At 39.2% G+C, this 21,653-nt stretch overlaps 1 protein-coding gene across 1 annotated transcript in view; it reads left to right on the plus strand.

Annotated features, from left to right (window-relative positions):
- The first annotated feature begins 349 nt into the window (after positions 1 to 349).
- Positions 350 to 21,653, plus strand: part of NELL2 (neural EGFL like 2) — a 278,812-nt gene continuing 257,508 nt past the window's right edge. The window contains exons 1-3 of the mRNA XM_054591209.1: positions 350 to 546; positions 1,266 to 1,351; positions 1,775 to 1,903. Coding sequence (XP_054447184.1) covers positions 1,297 to 1,351; positions 1,775 to 1,903 — 184 coding nt within the window. The 5' untranslated portion in view covers positions 350 to 546; positions 1,266 to 1,296. The remainder of the gene's footprint in view (positions 547 to 1,265; positions 1,352 to 1,774; positions 1,904 to 21,653) is intronic.

The following is a 21,653-nucleotide window of genomic DNA, read 5'->3' on the forward strand; positions in this document are numbered from 1 at the left end:
TCTGTCTTTTCTTTTCTGTGTGGGCAAGCACGCTGGCTCTGTTGCGCTTGCCTCCTGCTGGGTGCTTGTGCTGGAGAACTAGAGTCCTGGTCTCCGCGCTGTTTGGCTGTTTGGCTGTTTGGCTACTTGGCTGTTTGGCAAGGGGGTGTTGAGTTCCCGGAGCTGTCCAGCAGTGCCTGGCTAAGTTTTCCCCAGCTCTCCCTGCGTTGGGGAAGCTCGCCAGCGCCCCGCCCCGGGAAGGGAACCTCCCTTCTAGGGCTCCCAGGGCTTCCTAGTCTTGCCACTCGTCTCCGCCAGCCTCTCCCTTTATCGCGCAGCCCCACCTTGGGAGTCTAGCGTGCCTCGGCAGCCCTCCTCTGCGCGCCCCCGAGAGCGAGTCCCCTCTCCCGTTCCCGGGGCTGCTCCGGAACCCACGCACGGTCGTTCGCGGGCTTCCCCCTTTAGCCTAAAAAGCCGGCGAGCGTGTCCAGTTCTAGCCTTGCCTTCTGCGGCTGGGTGGTCCTTTCTCTCCGCCTGTCTTTCAAGACTTGCGCCCGAGATCAAGGGGTGAGAGCAAAGACCGCCTATCAACTTAGCACCTTGAATTAGATCTTTGGATCCCGAAAGGTGGTTGTTGTTGCCTGGGCCAGCGAGATAGGGAAGGAGGAGGGTGGAGGCTGCAGTTACCCCGGGGCTGCCTAGACGGAGCTTGGAGACCGAGGAGCCCTGCGGGAGAAGGGACGCAGAGCTCCGGGCCTCGCCCTCGGCGGTCCCTCCCTTTTTCTCCTCTCCCCGCCTCCCGGGCTGCCCCTCCCTCCTCGGAGGAGCAGTATCTTCTCCGTGCGTCTTCTCCGGCGCTCTCTCCATTGTCTCTGTCTTTACAACAGGTTTGGGCACCGGGAAGGCGGACGGGCGCCGGGCGCCCCAGCCCAGGCTTTCTTGGGTCCGCCTCCCTCCCTCTGGGTGTGCGTGCCTTCTGCCGCTTTTATTTGGGCTCCGCAGCTAATTCCCCGACAGAGCAGCCTCCGGGCGAGTGCAAACCCTCCCTCTGGACCCTCTCCCAACCTGCCCCGCCGCCTCGGCTCCGGCTCTGCGTGTGGGAATGATGTGCGCCTTGGAGGGTCCAAGTTCTTCACGTGCCTGGGGGGTCCTCCCTTTTCTTTCTTAGGCAACCAAATCGTACTACTCCTACTAATCAGGAAATCTGAGGCAGAGGCTGGAGAGACGAACGCTATTTTCCCACTTGATTCCAAGAACCACTTCAATTTTTATTTTTATTTTTAAAGAGGGAGACGATGGACTGAGCAGATCCACACCATGGAGTCTCGGGTCTTACTGAGAACATTCTGCTTGATCTTCGGCCTCGGAGCAGGTGAGTGGCCGCAGAGCTGGGCCGGGGGTGAGGGGTGGCCCGGCCTCGGGGCAGCCCCAGCTGGCTGGGGGCACCTCGCTTTTCCTTCGCCTGAAGTAGGTCTGGAGTGGGAAGCTGGGCATAGGGGGCGGGTTTGGTTTGAATATTTGTCTTAGAGACGGGAGGGTCTGAGGGCCTTAGGGGAACTTTGCACCCAGGCGGGTTTAAAGTAGGTCACCGAAATGGGACTGGGTGTTCCGCTATATAAAGCGTGGCTGTTGATCTCAGGTAAGGCTCTCCGCGGCAGAGGAGGGAGTTGCCTCTCCTCCTCAGTTCCCAGCGCTGTTTCTCAGACGCGGTTCTTTGCTGCTCTGGAGGAAGAGGCTTGCATTTTGATGGAGGTTTTTCTTTCTTTCTTTCCTCCCCCACCTCCACTCCCACCAGTTTGGGGGCTTGGTGTGGACCCCTCCCTACAGATTGACGTCCTAACAGAGTTAGAACTTGGGGAGTCCACGACCGGAGTGCGCCAGGTCCCTGGGCTGCATAATGGGACGAAAGCCTTTCTCTTTCAAGGTATGAAGAGCGTGCTGAGTCCCCTGTGCGGGTTTAGTTCGGACCACCCTAGGAGGAGTTGGCCTCACCACTCCTCTGTATTGCCTGGATGACAGCGTCTGAGCTGAGATATGGAGGGCTCAGTATGAAATATACACACCTTACCTCTCCTTTTAAATGGCTTGGGTTTTGTCCCCTCTTGCCCCCTCCTCCTTCTTACTTTGTACTCTTGCCAGTTCTAATGGGTAGTGCCTTAATTACTGTACAGAAACCCTGATGGCAGATGCTAGATTTTAGAGTCTAGGGAACAATGAATTATAACAAATGCCTCATTTGGGTAAAAGTGATTTAGGTAGGAAATAGGATAGCTTAATCTTAGTTAAGACATTGCTCTCTGAAAGTTTCAGGTACAATGGTGCCTGTTTGGAAGGAATTTCTTTATGTAGGTAGCTTTCTGGAAAAATTAACACCTCTCAATAGCCCTATCTACTGTGCACCACAAACAATATATTTGAGACAAGATTCCTCATTGGATGATCATATTCTTCCTTCTCCATCAACTTGCAAGAGGCAGGGAATAATGTCTCTTAACAATTATTTTGAAAATATTTCAAATGTGTTCATTCAAAGGTATGCCTGTATCATCAATGATTGTATACTTGGGATTTTAAAACTTTTTTTTTGAAGTCAGGGGGCATTGGCATGAATGTGTACATTTTAAATTATATTTAAATGTATTGTATAGTCAGAAGCTAATTCCAATACATCAAGCCTTTAACTTTGATTTACTAAAGCTTTTGCCAGTTGTTTGTTTTGGGGAAAGATACTGTAATAAGAATTTCTAAAAGGAAACTAACCACATACAGAAAGATTAGTTTCACACATAGTAAAGTACAGATGAAGGCAGAAGGGAAATGGAGTTCATTTTAACATGTTTAATGGATTGACTAAAGCATCTTCCCACCCCACCCAGATTTTTTCTGTGTGTGATTTTGGTGCCATGGCTTCCAAAGAAGCGCAACTCATAATTACTGAAGAGTTGGATATGCAAAATAAAAACACTTTAACAAATTTGCCACCAAGGTATAGGCATAAAATAAAACTTGAGTGTTTCCGCTGTGGTGTTGTTGCCTGATACAGCCAGCAAGTGTCACCATGGACAGGAACACCAGCGCTTGCAGTTTGGAGATAGAGTAAATTGACATGTGCTTCATTTATTTAAAACAAGTTTAGTCTTCTAAGAAATTAAAATGTAATTTTTTTTGTTTTCATTATGGTGAGCCCACTAAATATTTTTGCGAGACATATTTATGATAAAAAAATTTATTTTACTTATTTTTATTACTTAAAGGTCTTTTTGGGGGAGGATATTGAATCCTTTAAAATAATGGCCTTATCTAATAAAGGAAATAAAACCAGATTGTCACAAGAATGCAGAGTAAAATAGATGTATCATTAGGATTAAATCTCTGTTTTTTTTTCTTTCTGTTTTCTTTTTTCATACCTCCAATTTTCAATCCCTGTGAACTGGATACAAAGTTATTTCAGGATTGCTTATTTGTATAACTGGAAAGCTTTACAGAAGCTAAAGCTCCTAATAAACAAATGGTGTGTAAGTGCCCTCAAAATTGTCAAAGGTCCTTTAAATTACATTAGTGTTCTTCATAGCTGCTTCTGAAGAATGAGCTGTCACATATAGAAACCTTCAGGACTGTGCATTTATGTTCTGATGCTAGACAATTAGACAATTTTTAGGAAATAGCCTCAAGAGATACATATCTTTCATGATTAATTTTTAAAAGAAATGTTCAGTATTCATTTTCATTTAGATCGCCAGTTCTTCAAGTTAGGCATTGTACAACAAATACATAAATCTCATGAAATATATATTCTTTGAATTGTCCATAGCAACTACATATCAGTGCACACTGATGAACTGGCTAAATAGCAAATTTGAACAAGCAAATTTGTTTGCTTGTTCATACCAGGCCCAATATTTAAATCAACAATTTTCAACCATTCTCAACTAATGGCACACAGAAACTTTACTAAAATTCTGGGACACAGCAAAAAATATATTACATTTTTTGCTGATCTGACAAAAAATAGGTATAGTTTCAATTCATTTACACTGGATAGCTATTGTTGTATTGGTAGTTGTCATTTTTTTTTTTATTTGACAATCTAAGGGAAAAGAGGTCAGTACCCCTGACTAAAGAGTCAGGTGTTGCGTGTTTTAAAAATTCTAGTGGCGCTCCAGTGCACCGTGGCACACCATTTGAAAATCCCTGATTAGAGTAAATGCCTAACAGATATAGTATATGAGATTTGAAGATGTAAAATTTCATTTCCTGCCAAATTATAAACCGTACTTCATATAACCAGTCAATCCGTGAGTATTTGCTGTCTGCCATGTTCTCAGTAGGCATGCATTTCTGATGTATTGATTATACTCTAATGATTTCTTTTATTCTGAGATTTAGATTCTGGAATGGATAACAGGTTTGGCCTTGCCTCATAGTTACTTTGGAAAGGTCTTTTTCCTGTTATTACAATGTGGAAACTGTTTTTAAGAAGCCAGTTCTGACTCTGTCTTTCTGTTTCACTGGGATTCTGTGGATTTTAGAGAGGCAAAAGGTTTCAGACTCTGAAGATTTTATGAATTCGATTTATAGTGAATTGTGGGTGTTGCAGATATTTTTGTATAGTGTGTAAAATGTCATAGCAAGAATAGTAACAAATTTCAAAACCTGTGAGTTGTTCTTAGATTTCAGATAAACCTATTAGATAAGTTACTTTGAGTTATGTTATGTTTTAAATAGGTAGAACAGATTTTGAATCATTAAATTTCTCCTGTGATAGTATAACCATATTTTGTCTCTTAGCTTGAAACTAATCTCAATATATAGTTTCCCACTGATTTTTGCTTATTTAATATTTCTTCTCCTCTTGCCTCCTTCTTTCTTCTCTTTATCAATTTTTAAGATGCTTGCGATTCATCACTTTTTGAACTATAAACATTATTTTTTTAATAATTTGTATAAATTATTTGTAAATTATTGTGCAATGTGCATTTACTATTACTTAATAATTATATTTTATTATGTGTGCATACGAAAGAAAATGTGTTCACATGTCTACTCTTACACCAGTATTTGAAAACAAGAGTAAAACTGGGCATTTGGTGATGGGCCATCAACTTTAGTGGGCAAAGGTAACTGCATCCAGGAACGTGAGGTGTCAATGAGTGTTCGTCTTCACTATGACAGTCAGTGAGCCTATGTGTACTTAGGGACAATGGTCATTGCCAATATAATAGAATAATACAATAACTAAAAGATGGGCTTAGAAACCGATTGACCGAAGTGAAATCTCATTACGGTGGTGAAAGTGAAAACATAGCATTGACTCAGAGGGCAGAACTGAGAGTCCAGAAGGCAGAGCTAAGAACCCAGAGGGTGGAGCCAGGAATCATGGAGAATTATTCCCAGATCTTCAAACCAAATACAGTTTTTCTGGCTTGATTTCAAAATTGCATGGGTCTGGTGTATAATTTTTTTAAGTTCCATTTTCTCTCTTTTTAAATGACAATGCCTATAACTTATCCTGTGTCTATCCCACCAGTGTATTTTGGGAGCAGACAGATTGTTTCTTGGGTTTCACAGATTTACAGATGGAGAGGAATTGTGCCTCAGAATGACTATACCCAACGCCTCATTTCTACCTAATTTGGATGATGAAATTGGGACTTTTGAATTGATAAGAATTTAGACCAGATTTAAGCTTTGGGTTGGTATCTAATGAGTTGAGACTTCTGGGGATTTGGATAGAGTAAATGTATTTTGCATGTGGGATGGACACAAATCTTTGGGGCTATAGGGACAGACTGTGGGAGTCTGAATAATGGTCCTCTAACTGTCCTCATGCTAAATCCTGAGAACCTGTAAAAATGTTATTTTACGTGGCAAAAAGGGATGGAGGCTGCAGAAGAAATTAAGGTTGTCAATCAGTTGATTTTAAACTATGGAGATTATCCTGGATTATCTGAGAGGGACCCATGTAACCATAGGGTCCAGTAAATATGGAGGAGGGAGGCAAATGAATCAGTGTCATTGCGATGCCATGTGAGAAAGATTCGACTGGTCATTGCTGACTTTGAAATTGGAAGGCGGTCATGACCCAAGGATTGTAGGCAGCCTCTAGAAGCTATAAAAAGCAAGAAAATAGATTTTCTCCTAGAACCCCGTGGAGGGGCACAGCCCTGCAGTCACCTAGATTTTAGCCCAATAAAATTCCTTTTGGACTTCTGACCTCCAGTAGTACTGTACTGCGAGATAATAAATTTATGTTGCTTTAGATATTGTTTGTGGTGATTTGTTACAACAGCAATAGACAACTAACATAGATGTTGAACATTAACATTCATTTGTTGTGTAAATGAATTAAACTTTGTTTTGAGCCCTCCCTCAACTATCTATGAGAGTGTATGTTTGTAGGGTGGTTGCAAACTTGAAGTAGCCAGTTAAAGCTATCCTAGTTATTTGAAGCTCACACTGGTTTCTTCCATGTGAATCAGTCCTCATACTAATTCTGAGTCTTTAAGAGATTATTGTCATCATTTCACTATGCGCTGATACTGAGAACAACTAGCATATAATCAAAGGCTGGTCGTTTTGATTGTATTACTTTTTCAAACTACAGCCTTTCTCTCCCCAAAAGTTAATCCAGAGAAGGAAGGGAAATCGCTATTAGAAAGCATGGAAAAAATCTTGATGGGCTTTGGCAAGTAACTTGGATTGTCATGGCTGACGTGCACCCTGATAATGGCTGAAGTGAGAGGCCTCTGCTTTTCTTTGGTTTTACTGCCCCCACCTCCCCAGCTCATTCTACCCCTGCTCATCCCAGAACCCATACCGACAGACACCTATTCTCTTTCCCACTCTGGTTATTATTTGTCCATAATTCAATACCTGCTAGCTAATAACTTAGGTATCAGACATTAAGGCATTATGGTGTGATATTTCCTGTCAATTTCACTTTAATTTATCATATTTATTGTACTGCTTCTGTGTGTAAGGATGGGATGCACAGTATAACAGAGGAAGGAAGATGTCTACATGAATTATTACAGGAGGTAAAACAGGAACCAAAATTTGGGATTTTAAAGGGTGAAACTAGAAACTGGCAAAATCATATATCCTAGTCCATATGTGACAAAATGTAGGTAATCATTTAACTATGAGCTAACTATAAAAATAAATAGGGGAAAATCAAGTGCTGGGTGTTTTTGTTTTGTTTCTACAAAAATATCTGAGAACTCTTCACTCTTCACTGTGAAGTCATTCTGTTCTGAGGTATTTATAATTCCTTTCAAATTTTTAATTTTTCATATTTAAAATTTATGTACCTGTGTCAGATCATCAGAAGTTAGTGTTTTTGTGTTTCATTTGAGCATTTCTCTTCCAGCGATTTTATTGGCTTCATGAAAATTTTTATCTTTTGCTGGATTTCAGTTTAAAATTGACATTGAAAGGATAGATGCCAGTCTATGTAGAAACTCATTTTACGAGCACATTGTTTGTTAGTGGATATTTTTTTCATGGTCACTTTTGCTTCACTGTATGACTTCATATTCATTGAAACTCAACTATTGACCACTGTAATTAAAAAGAATTAGGGAAGGAGCTGATGAGGAAACAAAAAGGGGAGCAAGACTCTTCCTTTTTTCATTTGGCCAACTGCCAGGACAGAAGTACATGGACAGATGTACTCTGAGCTGTTCTTCATGGCACCTCTGCTATCATTCTTCTTTCTGGGGTGGTATGGGGAGACCCAGCAATCTTGCGTCTCTCCTTACAAAGGTCACTCTCTACAGCTGTAGATGAAGGGGAAAATGATGGAGGTAATTAAGTTTGTATTGATATGCGGGACTAGTTAGGGCTTCAGAATGAGACATCTTATCTCCTCTGTTCACTAGTTGTATGAACTTGATCTTGTTACTGACCTTTGCTTCAGTTAAGATAATAACAGTACTAGTTCTTAGAGTTGATGTATAGATTACATGAATGAAACTTGCCTGACATTTGCTAAACCTTTAATATACTTTACATACTGTCTTTATTCTGGAATTGGCTTAGCACTAGGTCATGGTTGCTTGGATTTTTTTTTTAGGGGCTCTCAGGTAGAAATGGTAAATTTTGTGGAGGAGCTAAAATAAGGCAAGTTGCATGTGATAAACGGAGGGCAGATGAAGGTAAACTGAAGTTGGGGAGAAACTGGTCCTGGAACATCTTCTGTTCTGTTTTTGCTGTTTTGATTTTGTTGTGGAGAAAAGGATATGTGGGTTTGGGTAGGGAAGGATGAGAATGAATAGCAAATTTTGGAGAGGAAGCAGTGCCATGGGCCCTTGTTGCATTACCATTTCAGAAGTGAGGAGGAGTGTAGAGAAAACCATCAAAAGAAAATTTGTAGTGTAGCTCCTCTGTAGTCATCCCAACACCTTACTTTTCAAGCATGTTAAAAATTTAACTCAGGTTTTTAGTATATGTTATTATGGGGGGAAATGTTAGAATTTTTAAAAAGATTTTATTTATTTATTTTTAGAGAGAGGGAAAGGGAGGGAGAAAGAGAAACATCAATGTGAGAGAGAAACACTGATTGGTTGCACACGCCCCATCTGGGGACTGAACCCGCAACCCAGGCACGTGCCCTGACTGGGAATGGAACAGGCAGCCTTTTGCTTTGCAGGATGACGCCCAAGCAACTGAGCCACACCATCAGGGTGAAATGTTAGAAATTTTGAGCAAGAAACAACACAGTTGTTCTTGTCTGGGCAACCTTGGAATTCTTTGGTAAGGTACCCATTTAGTCTGTTGGCGGGAGCTAGCGGTGGAAAATAAGATTTCAGGGAACTCTGCAGTGGTGGTTGAAGGGCCAGTGTAATGTTGGCAGAACCACCCAATGGGGTGGTCCTTTGGACCCTTTGTGAACTGGGCTCACTTTCCTTACATTTCCTGCTACTTTTTTGATTCCTTCTCTTGAATATCTTGCTGGCATTGTTGTTTATCTCTGTAGTCCAATGTCCCTCTGCCAATTTTCATTTCAATGGCACCCGGGACTCTGGTTTTTAAGTGACTTACTGTCTTGTCCCCCTATTGAGGCCGTCAGTTCTCTAGGGACAGTCATCCTCTGTGTTTCTCCTGGCAACCAGCAGCTCCATGCAGTTACCTTCTCTGGGGTGGTCTTCCTGAGCTTTTTTCCTGATAACCTTTTATATGCCTTTCAGGACTCCGCTAAGACGTCATTTTGACTACAAATCTTTCCTTTGGTGGAATGTTTGTTGCTTTACTGTGCTTTCTTAGCATCCTCTATTACAACAACCACCTCACTGTATTATAGCTGGTTTTTTATATGAAAACTCTGACCACTTTTTCTTGCTTCTACTTCTCTGGCCCAAGCCTCCGCCATCTTTGATCTGGAGAACTGCCGTAGCCTCCTAAGCAGTCTTCCTGTTTATTGTCTTGCTTCCCTGTGGTCTATGTTCAACATAGTTGCCAGACTCCTTTAAAAATATAATGCATATGTAGTTACTGCTTTGTCCCACACATTCACTGGTTCCCTATTTCACTCAAAATAAAAGTACTTATTATGCCTTACCAAGACCTATACGAACACTTCCCCCTCACTCCATTATTTTTCTGGCCTAATCTGTCCTATCTCCCTTGCTCGCTTTGCTTTAACTCCCCTGGCACTGCTGTTATTCCTCAGACAGACATGGTGCTTTCCTGCCTCAGGGCTTTTGCTAACTGTTTGAGCCTCCCAGAATGCTCTTCCCCAGATAGCTGTACATTTTCCTCCTTGCTTTCTTCAAATATTTGCACAAATAGTAATTTTTTTAACGAATACTACTTGAACCACTGAGTAAAATTTCAACTTGTCTTCCACCCCACAATTATTTTTGATACCCCTTATTCTGATCTATTAGTTCACATAATATTTATCATCTAGCATTCTCATTGATTAATTTTTTACTTATCATATAAATTCACTTATTTATTGTTTGAATTGTTTATTGCCTGTCTCCCCTGTTAGAAAGTAAGCCCCCTAAGCACTGGGGTTTTGGAATGTTTTATTGCATGATATGTAACCCAAGTGTCTAGCAGGTGGTAAGAACTCCATAAATATTTGTCACATGACTATACTTGTCTTGCTGGCTAGACTGTGATCTCCTTGAAGCTTGGGACTCTGCCCTGTTCCTTCTTGTAGCCTCCTGGCCTCTTGTGAATATTTGTGGCACTGAATCGAGTCCATTTATTCATGACAATCTGATTTTATTTTGGTGACATTATTAAGGTTTATATTTATGTAACTTTAACAAAGGCAGAAGAGCTCTTTTTGTAAGTCAAAATACCTACTTTCTTCTCCAATCATCAGAGGAAGTAGGAGGATGGAGAGGCGGGGGAAAGGCAGTCCTGTGTACCGTTGAGCTCTGGGTTACTCTGCAGAGAGGCTCCTCTGCACCCCCAGACAAGGCACCACCGAGGCGGCAGTGGCGTGTCAAAGAGCCTGGATGTCCCAAATGCTTCTCGACGAGGAGAGTTGAACATTTGAAGTACTGTGAATTCAGCATTTAGCAGATATACTCACACTCATGAAAGTACTGAGAAACATTTCAAGGGCAAGTAAGGATTAATTTGGATCATTTATGCTATGCTGCTTCTCCACAGTGCAAATAAATGAGACAGATGAGTGGATCCAGAGGACAGCAACCAGGGGGCTGAAAGGTTTGGAAACCATGTCCGACAAGGGATGGTTGACAGAGCTTGGAATTTTTAGCCCAGAGAATAAAAGACAGCGCAGATGTGGCCATTTTTTAAAAGAAACTGGAAGGACAGTCATTTATAGGAGTTAATGTGTTTGTTAATACTTTCTGTCCCCTGATGGTCAGAATGAATTTATTTAGGATACTTAATAGATAATTTAATTTAAACATCTTAGAAAAGCACTGTGATTCTAAGCTTTGTGTTTTTGCCTTTCAAATGAAAACAGAAGGATTTTCACTACAACAGGAGAAACATCATACCCCAAATAAAGGGGAGACATGCTTTAAAGTATCTCAAAGAAGGGATTGTTGAATCCAAATTTGAGTCCAGAGAATCCAAATTTTGGCTTTTCTAGGGTAGAGTATTAGTTCACTCAATATCTTATTTTTATTCTGAAAGAAAACTCACAGAAATCACTTTACCAAATTCTTTTAATTTAACATTCAAGGATTAGAAATTGGGCCTCATTTTAATTGACTTAATATTTTTAACTCAAGTCTGGGGTGCCTTTACCATGTTCCTTACCAAATTTTTCTTGAAGTTGATCACTAATTTCCATGATAAAAAATTATCCCAAAGAGATAAGACATACTTTAAGTTATACTTTTTATAAGACTACCATGTTATGTGTTAAAATGGAAAACTATTTGAAGTTGAAATGAATTGGATATAAGAAGTTGAGTTGCAGTATGAAGTTGCATTGTGGGAATTTGCAAGACATGAGACCTGTAAAGGGAAAGAAAAGAACACAAAATCTGTGTTTATTGCTGCTCACCTTGAAGAGACTAAGACTCTGATGCAGAAGTCATTATTAAAACGGCTACAAAAATTTCATTATCCTTATCATAGATGCCTCTTTACAACAAAGCATCTCATAGTACGTTTTCATCCCTTTGCTGCTGTGGGTCCAATTTTTAATAATTGGGTTGCATTTCTAGTGACAATAGTATAATTTAAATTGTTCCTTGATAACACACTTCCAAATTAGAATATGTTTCAGAGACTAATGGAAAAAAAATGAGTGTTCACTCCGTGCATCACTGATTAGGCAGGAAACTGTCAAGTGGTGAAAATCTACCTGTTTAATAGATGATTACTTTTTGTTAGTTTGGTCAGCAAATTAATAAAGACAGAGGGCTAGTTGGGAAGAGGCCAGTTAGACTGTGAAAACTTGCAGGCTCAGTCTTGTTTCTAAAACTTCCCAGAACTGATGTTAATTACACAGGCATCAAACAAGAAAACAGCAAGGTTTTAAGTAAACACTATCTAAACTGCTTGTGAAGAAACTAGAGGGAATGTTTAAGCTGTAGTCATCTGTGTGTAACAAAGCTTTTTTTGTGGGAAAAACACAGAACAGAGGTACAAATGCAGATCTATCTCATTTTAGATTTTCTGTGGTTCTTATATAAGCATGGAACAGATACGCACTACTGGGAGATATTGGAAGATTCATTTTCTCTCCACACTATCTTAATAGAAGAAGTAGACAAGAAAAATTGTTAAATTATTTTTAACAGTATATGTTGAGATATGACTCCACAGAAGAAAATTTTCAATCATCAAAATGAGACACAGAATTTCAGAGAAAATCCTGCCCTGTCTAGTCAAAAAACAAATACAAAGTAAATAAACTGCTCTGTTGATATTGATGACCATTAGACAGTGAATACATTTATATTTCAATGAATTAAGTTGAGACTACTCATTGTAAAACGAATCTATAAAAATATAAACAAAGACAATGGGAAATAGTAAGTAAATGTTCTAAGTTCTTGCTGCAAAGACACTTATTTTTAATTTGAGAAAGTAAATGGAATCTACTTACACATGAAAGACAAATGTTTTTCAAGGGCAAAATCTGTCCTTGTGGCATTGTAAGTATTAAGGAAGAACAAAATAAGGCATAAAATGCCACAAAACAGATTCAGCTGTCAGTGTGTGATGCATGAAAAGAGCTGGTACTGCGAGCTCTGGAACTGGGTCTCGCTGGTGCAGATTGCTGCCGACATTTGAAACTGAATTAGGCCATTTTGCACATGGCGCATCATTCCTCTGTAGGGGGAATGGGGTTTATAACACATGCTAGTCAGCTACTATTTCCTCCTCCAGATAGACCCATTAAGCTTTTTTGCATTTTGATGTTGAAAGCACTTTATCTTTAAAGCTATAGTTTAAGTCTATCTATAGCTATAGCTGTAAATAAACAAATTACTGGTAAAAAGTGAAAATGACAGCAAAGTCATAAGCAGAATGCTAAAAAAGATTGAAACAAGATAATTCTTGACTTCATCTACATTGTTCTGTTTAGTATTACCAGGAACTAAGAATGGTTGGTTATCTGTTTTTTTAATATGTACATATTTTATTATTGACATGCAATTATAAGCAAAGAATCCAAATTTGGACTTGTCTGAAGTTTTAGTTCATTTCATGTTTCACTTTTATTCTGAAAGAAAATACGTAGAAATGACTTTATCAAATTCCTTACTGAATTCTTCCTGAAGTTTACCATTAATTTTATGTATGAATGTGAATTCTTTACTTCTCTTGATTTATTGTGGTTGGTGATGGTGGATGGGTGAATTTGGAAGTCTAACCAATTCAGACATTGCTTACTATTTCTAGGATAGTAGCATAATAACCAGATGGATTCAGGCATTTCTATTATAAACAATGTGTTTTGGGATCTTCAGTTGAGTCTCTGAATAACAAAAAAAAGTGTTGAGAAAGTACTTGAAGAATGTTATATGGACAGCGTTCTAGCCTGATTTCTTTTCTAGTTACATAAATATGCAATATAATGTAGATATTTTAAGAATACTGCATGTAAATTGGATTCCCATAACCCCAAGAGCCAAATCATATTTTTTTCTTTCATCTAATCCGGGCATCTGGAGTCACCACTTTTTTTCTAAACTGCATTTCACCCTGACTGACCTCTTTGGCTGCTGTCTTTCATCGATGCCTACATTACTGTCATTGTTGCCGAAGGTTTCGGAGACCCTGTGGGAGCAGGCTCCATTGGATTGTATTGCCCCGGCTTTGCTGCAAGTCCTTATCATTTCAAATTTCTTATTCACTTATTTAATGGAGCTCTTTGATTAACAGAGATATTTAATTTTGATAAAGTTCAATTTATGTATTTTCTTTTAGGTTTATGCATTTTGTGTCTTGTCTAAGAAATCTTATATCCATCTAATTTTAAAAGCCTTTTTTAATTTGTAAGTTCCTTTTTTCCAGCATGTAAATTCAGCTGAGGGAAACAGACCTAAATTATCTTAAAATTTTTTAAAGCAAACTATCACAAAAATCATTGCTTACATGGGTCAGGCAAGTAACGTAAATGAAGTCACTGAAGGAGATATGAGGTTATAAGGAGTAGTGAGGTCAATGGCCAAAGGGAAAGTGCAGATTCACCTAAAGCTTTTCAAATTCAAATTTACAAGCCTGAAGATGCATGGGCCGGTGGGAGGCTGTGAGCCCTGCCTTAAAGAATTGTTGAAATCGATTCTTATTAAATGATTTTTGTCTAGTGACTGCTGCTTAAGGCATGCGCTTTTCTTCTGGTGAGGAGTGATCATTCTGTTGACCAAAAAAAGCCCAGCTTCTCAGATAGCTTTTTTCTAAAACGCTGATGATTCATGAGGAGAAGGGTATGGCTTTGGAGACTTTGTACCTAAAGGAGGAGTATCCTTCGGTTCCTCTCCCCGTTGTGTGTTGTGTGTGTGTGTGCACGTGTGCATATCGTAGTTCATCTCTCTTCTACTCTGTGGGGTGCTGTCCTGTGCCCACCTGTTGCTACTTGTTCTACTGGCAGTTGTGGCTCAAATGCGTGCTGTTCTCGTTTGTACACTGGCTTTTTTGTTAGCTTGGTCGGAGCCCACTGGTATTGGCTCACTGCCTTGTCTTAGTCCTGCTGGTGCTGTCGAACCTCCTGAGGTCTGGCCCTAATTTCCATTTGATTCTGGCCTGGGTGGCTGTCCCCTCACACCAGTCTCTGTGAAGCCACCTCCCTGCTTCTCTGCTATGCTCTCTGCAAGGTCCCTGAGCAGACCGTGGGGAAAATAAGTGCCAGGACATCCCTCCTCCCTACCCCAGTGCACTTCTGACCTTACTTTGATGCAGCTGTGCCCTAAGCTGATCCAGTGCAGCCCCAAAAGGCATTATCTTTCCAAGTTCAAAAGGGAGTGGTCAAGAGCCCTCTGCTGGCTCTGATGCCCTCACTTATTTAATGCAACTCCCTGTCTCCAGGCCAAAGTCACAAGAGAGGAAAATCTTTCCTCTTAGCTCCTCTTTTTATTTTCTTCATAAGCCTTTACAAACTTGGAAGGAGTGCTTATTATTAATTTTAATTATTTTTAATTTACAGAAATCTTCTCTCTTCTGCTCCCTTGGTGTCATTGGCGGAAGGGGTATACTTAGTACACTACAAAGAAACTCTATGGGCCACATTTAACAAGCTTGGCTGTTGGTACATACACTTAAGAACTTGAGAAATTTATAAAATCCTCCCTGGAGATAGTAGTAGGCTTGCAAGGTTACAGTCTTTTTGCAAAATCCTATTTTTGAGTTTAAGTTCTTGAATATTACTTAGGCTTTTTTCTTTGAGTTCCTTTTGTACTGAGCCGAAATCTTCCTTCCAGGCGGAAGGATGCTTAGGCTAGCTAAGGGGAATGCATTTAGAAAGGCACATTATTAATTTATAAAATATTATCCCTGTTATACCTAAGAAAATAGAAATAAGTCCACTGTGTTAAATCTTCTGTATTAGTCTCAGTGGAGTTAAACAATAAATAGTAATAGGATTTATGATGACTGTACTTAAGGAATATGTACCTTAACTTGGAAGATAAGATTAATAGAAATAAAATACACATATAAATAAGATGATAATCTAATACACTTACTTCATAAGAATGCAGGTTCAATTATTCCATTCATTACCCTGTTTGCATTCTTACTGTACCAGTGAGCTTGGCATGGGGTGAGGTACTGCCCTGCTTGTGGTAATAACGGTGCCGGTGGTGACTGTATTATAGCTGCGTTCCTAGCCCATTACTGTGCTCCTCTTTCTCTCCTGGCCTGTCAGCCCTGGAGCTACTAGAAACATGGGATGTTACATAATAGTCTGAGTTCCAGCATCAGGCATTGCATATGTGGGGGAACACTTTGCCTAGTGATAACCAGCTTCTCTTTCTTCTTCTCCCAAATGATACTCTGAGATTAAAAAAGCTTCCTTCAAAAGACCTGTGGTTCATTTTGGCTTCTGAACATTATTGTTTGTGAAGTGTCAGAATACCACGGTGGACAGATGGATTGCTTTTAATTCAGGAAAGTGGAATAATTGAAAACCTCCCAAGTAACATTTGTATGTATCATGCATATAGGGGTCAAATGGAAAAATGAAAGATCGTTTGGACAACTTAAAAATTATTGGCCTGAAAAAAAGTAGAAAAAAATATGTTACAGGATTTATTTTGCATCGATCATCTTAAATGGGTTCTATTCCTTACAGTAAGATGTCATAATGCTTTGGCATATTGTCTGAAAGGGGAGAGTATGGAAGAAAAATTAGATTTTTTTTTTTTTTTTTGGCCTGGAAGCTGGGCTACTGAACTGTTGAAGCAACTTAAAATGCAAGAGATTGCAGCAGGAACAATATGACATGACAAATGACAATGGTTCCAGAGGAACGGTGCTGATCAATATTGCTCAGTGAGCCATAAACTGAGGACTCTCTTAGTGGGGTTGATACGCTTAGATCACTGTGGCACTAAGGACGCCATTCCCATCTGTGGCATTGGGAATCTTCCTAAAAACATTGGTGCCCGACACCATAGGCTGCCTGGAAGTGTTGGAATTTTTCATTAAGATAAACACATCGTTAGCCATGATGGTTCTGAAGGAACTTTTGTGGTCTTTGGAGGTCAATAATCTTTAAATATATACTTGCATAACGAACTACAGATGCTATGAGAGTACTTTTCTAGACATCTGGCCTATAAGTTGTCTCTTAAATGGCCTTAAACTGTGTATATGGCTAAGTCAGTAACTTCAAGGGGTCCTCTCCAATCAGTGGTCCATATGGCTATTAGTGCTCTTGGTGCAAATGTTCCAAATCCATTTATATTAGCATTTTTATATATTAAGAATAAGCACTTCCATAGCATGGAGCTTGTCATCTTCTAAAGTTTTGAATTTTAAAAGCCTTAAGGATTGAACCCTTGACATAGAGACTAACCAAGAAGAAAAAGTACATCTTGTCTCAAAGACTTTCCCTGGAAATGGAGGCAAATTGAGTTTTGAATACTTCCTGCTAAATTAATGATGTATTTAAGATTTTGAACTGGATTTTAAAATTGAGTAGACATATTTATGCTCATCTTAAAAAAATTTTATGTTCTAGTTTATATATCATACAACACACAGGTACTAAATATAAAATAGTAAGTTTGACAAATATGCATGCCTATGTATTTCGTATGTCATCACTCCAGGTATGCCAACTTTTCTCATATAAAAACAGTTTCAAGTATCTCATGCCTTTTTCCTAGTGCAACCCCATTTTTGAGGATATTCCCCCTTGCCACCCCACTTTTGAGGAAACTGATTTCTATAACCATAGCTTGGTTTGTTTTGTTTTAAGTATTTCATATAAATGGAGCTGTATGTAGTTTCTTGTGTTTAGATTCTTTTGTTCAGCATAGTATTTTAAAAATTCATCCATGTTATACATATAAAATTTGCTCCTTTTTATTTCTGAGTGATATTACATTGTATAAATATATCATACCTTATTTTTCCATTCTTTTGTTAATAGATATTTGGGTTCTTTCCCATTTTTGGCTATTATAATTAAAGCTGCTATGTAAATTTCTGTAAATAATTTTGTACATATGTTTCTATATATTTTAGTAAATAATCAAGAAGGATTGCTGGTTCATAGGGCAGGTATACGTTTAACTTAATAAGACACTATTAAACTGTTTCCTAAGCCATTTGTCCCATTTTGTATTTCTATTAGCAATGTCAGAGTGTTATGGTTGCTCGATGTTTTCTTTTACATTTGACATTCTAAAGGTGTTGTAGATTTGTAACTATTCTAATGAGGGGTTTTTTTTTTCCTGATAGGCAGCTACTTTACTGGAGGATTATCATTATTCTGTGAAGGCTTGGTTTTAGGATTTGTTAAGGTAGCCATTACTCTAGAGCTAGAGTGGTTTCACTTCTAAAGCATGGCTTCTCTGGGCTTGGATGCTCTTGAGTTCAGAGAGGCCCCTCTACTTTGGACAGTCATAATTCAATGGTTCCTGGCACTGTGTGACCTACAAAATCTCCAGGAGCTATTCTCTGCCAATCTGCTAGAATCTTACCAGCTGACTATATAGCTTAGTAATTAGCCAAACTTGGAAATTCCCAGAATTCTTGGGATCCCTGTGCAGGCTTCTGGGGATATTTCTCTGCACACTTCTTACTCTTCTACCTCTGTAGAACACTGTTGCTTTCACTTTGAACTCCAGCTACTTCTATGTGCCTCAGTTTCTAAAGTGCACCTAGGAAGAAAGCTGGTTCTCTCAAGGATCTTAATCCTATGCTCTCTGTTGTCTGATGACTAAAAATAGTTGCTTTCTCTATTTGTCTCATTTTATAGTTATGTATAGTCGAGGGTAAGTCTGATAGCTGTTGCTGCATTATGGCTGAGGCAGGAAGTCTGTGCTGTCTTTTTGGAAAGAAAGATGAAAATAGTATTACCAGTCAATTCGATTCTTGAAGATATCTAACATTTAAGGATTTGATTTATAGTAAGTTGAGACAGGTACATGATATCCATGGTGCACACTTAAAGAAGTTCAATAAGGGAGATTACAGTGATTTTGAAATGTCATACTATAAAGTCTGACAATTTCTGTTCTCTTCTGTCCATTGTACTTTCAGCTAATAGATTTCTGAGGTATTGCCCAGTGCACAAGTGTTCACTGGTCTATTCGTCTTAAACTGTTGAATTTTAATAAAATTATTATGGTTTTCCCCTAATAGGTTGTTACACCAGCTGGAAAACACTACATCAGAATATTAAAAATATCAAGCTTACGTGTCTGACTTCTCCCAGTGTTTGCAAAGCTACTTATCTTCTCAAATTCAGACATGTAATCAACTATTTTAGAAAGACATTTTCAGTGTTTTATATGACATCTCTTTTCCATATGTTTGACCCATTCCTGCCTTGGGAAAAAAAGGAGAGAGAATGAATTGCTACATTTCTTGTAGCACCTTTGACTTACTTATAGTACAATTTGTTTTAAGCTAGATATCTATGAAAAAAGTAGTTGAAATTTCTGTGGGTCAGGGAACCTCTATGTTTCATTGTTTACTTAGGGTTTGTTAAAAGCAGATACAGTATATGCCATTTAGAAAGAAAAATAGAGCCTTGCTTAAGAAAATCCATTTCAACATTAAAGCAGTAGAGGGGCATTTTGAAGCTACTCTGGGCCAGTTTTGATTTTGACAGTTTGGATATGGAGAGAAATTAACTACTTAAAAGGAAGGCCACTATTTGAGGTGACTGGGATGTTTTAGTCATTAAATCTCAACAATGTATATTATATAAACCTTTTCCAAAGGAAAAAAAAATCTCGGTGTCTAAATGATTTGTATTATATTGTTCCTTAAAAATTTAAGGAAACAAAAACCAAAATTTGAATTCTTTGTGCTTATAACACTTATACTACTTTTAAATCAAAGCAGACTTACAATTAACAAAAATGTTGTCAATACAAATTAATGCCATTAGTTTAATAAGATGGTAACAACATTAGTTTAATATGATGGATAATGTTTTGCTGAAAAACTAAATTATTGTTCACAATAAAAATATGGTAGTGACTGCTAGAACTTAGGTTCCTGTGAGCCCAATTCATGTACTGTGGGATGACTCAATTCTCCCATCGCTTTGTTGTACATACTGCCAAACTTTTCTTCTTACACTATTTAGTGAGGTAACTTGGGTATCTCTTGACCTGACACCGTCATTTACATGTTATTTACATATCTCTTCTCTCACTTGTCTGGGACAGTTACAGTAGCGCTGCTGGCGTCACTGCAGCTATAAACAAAAACTCTAAGACAGGCACTGCAGTTCCTTGGCAGTCCTCGGTTTCCAGATATTCAAGAGTGTATTATTAATATTAATACTAATCTGAAAAATTGCTGTCATAACAAGTCCCCAAATGATAGAGTTAATCTGTGTGGACTCTTGGGAATGCATCCATTTACATGCAGTTTGATAAACAATCTTGCAGAATGACTTATAAAGGCAAAGGTTGGACGCAGGGAGACCAGGAGACTATTGCAGCTTCGGGATACCAAGCGCTTGAACCAGGGTGGAAGTAGGAGTCAGTGGGTGTGACTGATCGCAGGCCCCAGTACTCAGGTTTGGTTGAAAGATTTTACTTGTTCATTCAGTCATTCATTTCTTCATTTGTCCATTCATCTGGGGGGGAGGATGTCTTCTATGGTGAATAAAAATCTGATTTTTGTCTTCTGCCATTTCCTTGTGAGTTTGTTGAGTGAAACAAAAGTGTGAAATCTAGGTAAATAGGAGGTTCTCAATCAATAAGGGCTATTCCTAATCCATGCCCACTTATTGAATTTTAAGTTATGTCAGAAAGTGGACTAAGTCAGGGTAGATAAGACCTGAGCATTCTTTTCAAGGCGCTCACAGTGTATTGAGGGACACTGACACGAAATCATGCAGGTAGGCCGTGCAGCATGGTAAGGTCTACAGCACTCAGTGGCTGGCACTCCGAGGAATAAATCGCCACCGCCACCCCCTCCAGCGGGTCTTCAGGACCGCCTCCTGGATGGAGCAGGGCGCTGGATGGAGCTGGAGCTCGGAAGGCATTTAGGTGTTTGTCTGACAGGCCAGCCAGGTAAGGAGGGACACTGCAGGCAGAGGCACAGCATGTGCAAAGGTACGGCGAGCTCAGGAACTTGGTGCTGGGAGATGTGTGAGAGGTTTGGTGCGGATGGGATACACAGGTCGGAGAGTGGCCCACGGTGAGAGTGAAAGAGTAGCGACAGTAAGACAGCACTGAATTCTGAGCATTAGAATGGAAACTCGACCTGTGGCATCTGCCTTGCAAGTGTGCGCCACTGGTCATGGGAGGAGCTGAGAAAACCAGGGTTCAATAATGCAGCCAAGGGCAGCAGCTGTGAAAGCAATCCAAAGCTGTGTCTCCAGGTGGCAGGCAAATAGTGTTATCACGGGTGAGGAGAGCAGAATTATTATGGTCTTTTTCAGTAGAGTCATTATGAAAACTTTCACTGTGATCACAGCCTTGACGGCAACTGAATGATAGTCCTCAAGTGAAAATTTCACTGAGTAAATTGTGTTAAAAGTTTGAAAGAAAATTCTTTCATAGTGTTAAGAGCTTTGAATTAGATTATTACGAGTACATATTTCATATTAATATATCTGCATAGAACTGGAGGGCCTTTTTGGATTGTACTTTGCTTTAATATTATTCAAATATTGATACTATTCTTAGAATAGTGCAAGATTTTCCTGGTTTTCTATACTAATGCTTATGTTATTAATTGTTAGTTATGAAGATAAATTTTATGGGTGCTCAAAGCATTGATCTTGATCATTGTTACAAATACTTATTTCTTAATGACTTATGTTGCATATCATTTGTATATAATAGATCATCTCAGTTTTCTTCTAGTACAATTTTCTTTTTCATTACTGTCACCATTATAAGTAACATGAAACATAAACATAGACTGGTTTTTCTAATAATGATTATAGTGCCTTAATTTTCTTTAAAATTTTAGTTTGTGACCACCAAGGTTACCAAAGGCACATAAATATTCCACAGAAGCATAATTAGTACAAGGATAGAAAATAATCCTTCACAGATGGTATGAAGGAATGAGATAAAAATTTT

The sequence above is a fragment of the Pteronotus mesoamericanus genome, unplaced genomic scaffold, assembly GCF_021234165.1.
Source record: "Pteronotus mesoamericanus isolate MK-2021 breed Mesoamerican mustached bat unplaced genomic scaffold, CSHL_Meso_final scaffold_21, whole genome shotgun sequence".
Lineage (NCBI taxonomy): Eukaryota > Metazoa > Chordata > Mammalia > Chiroptera > Mormoopidae > Pteronotus > Pteronotus mesoamericanus.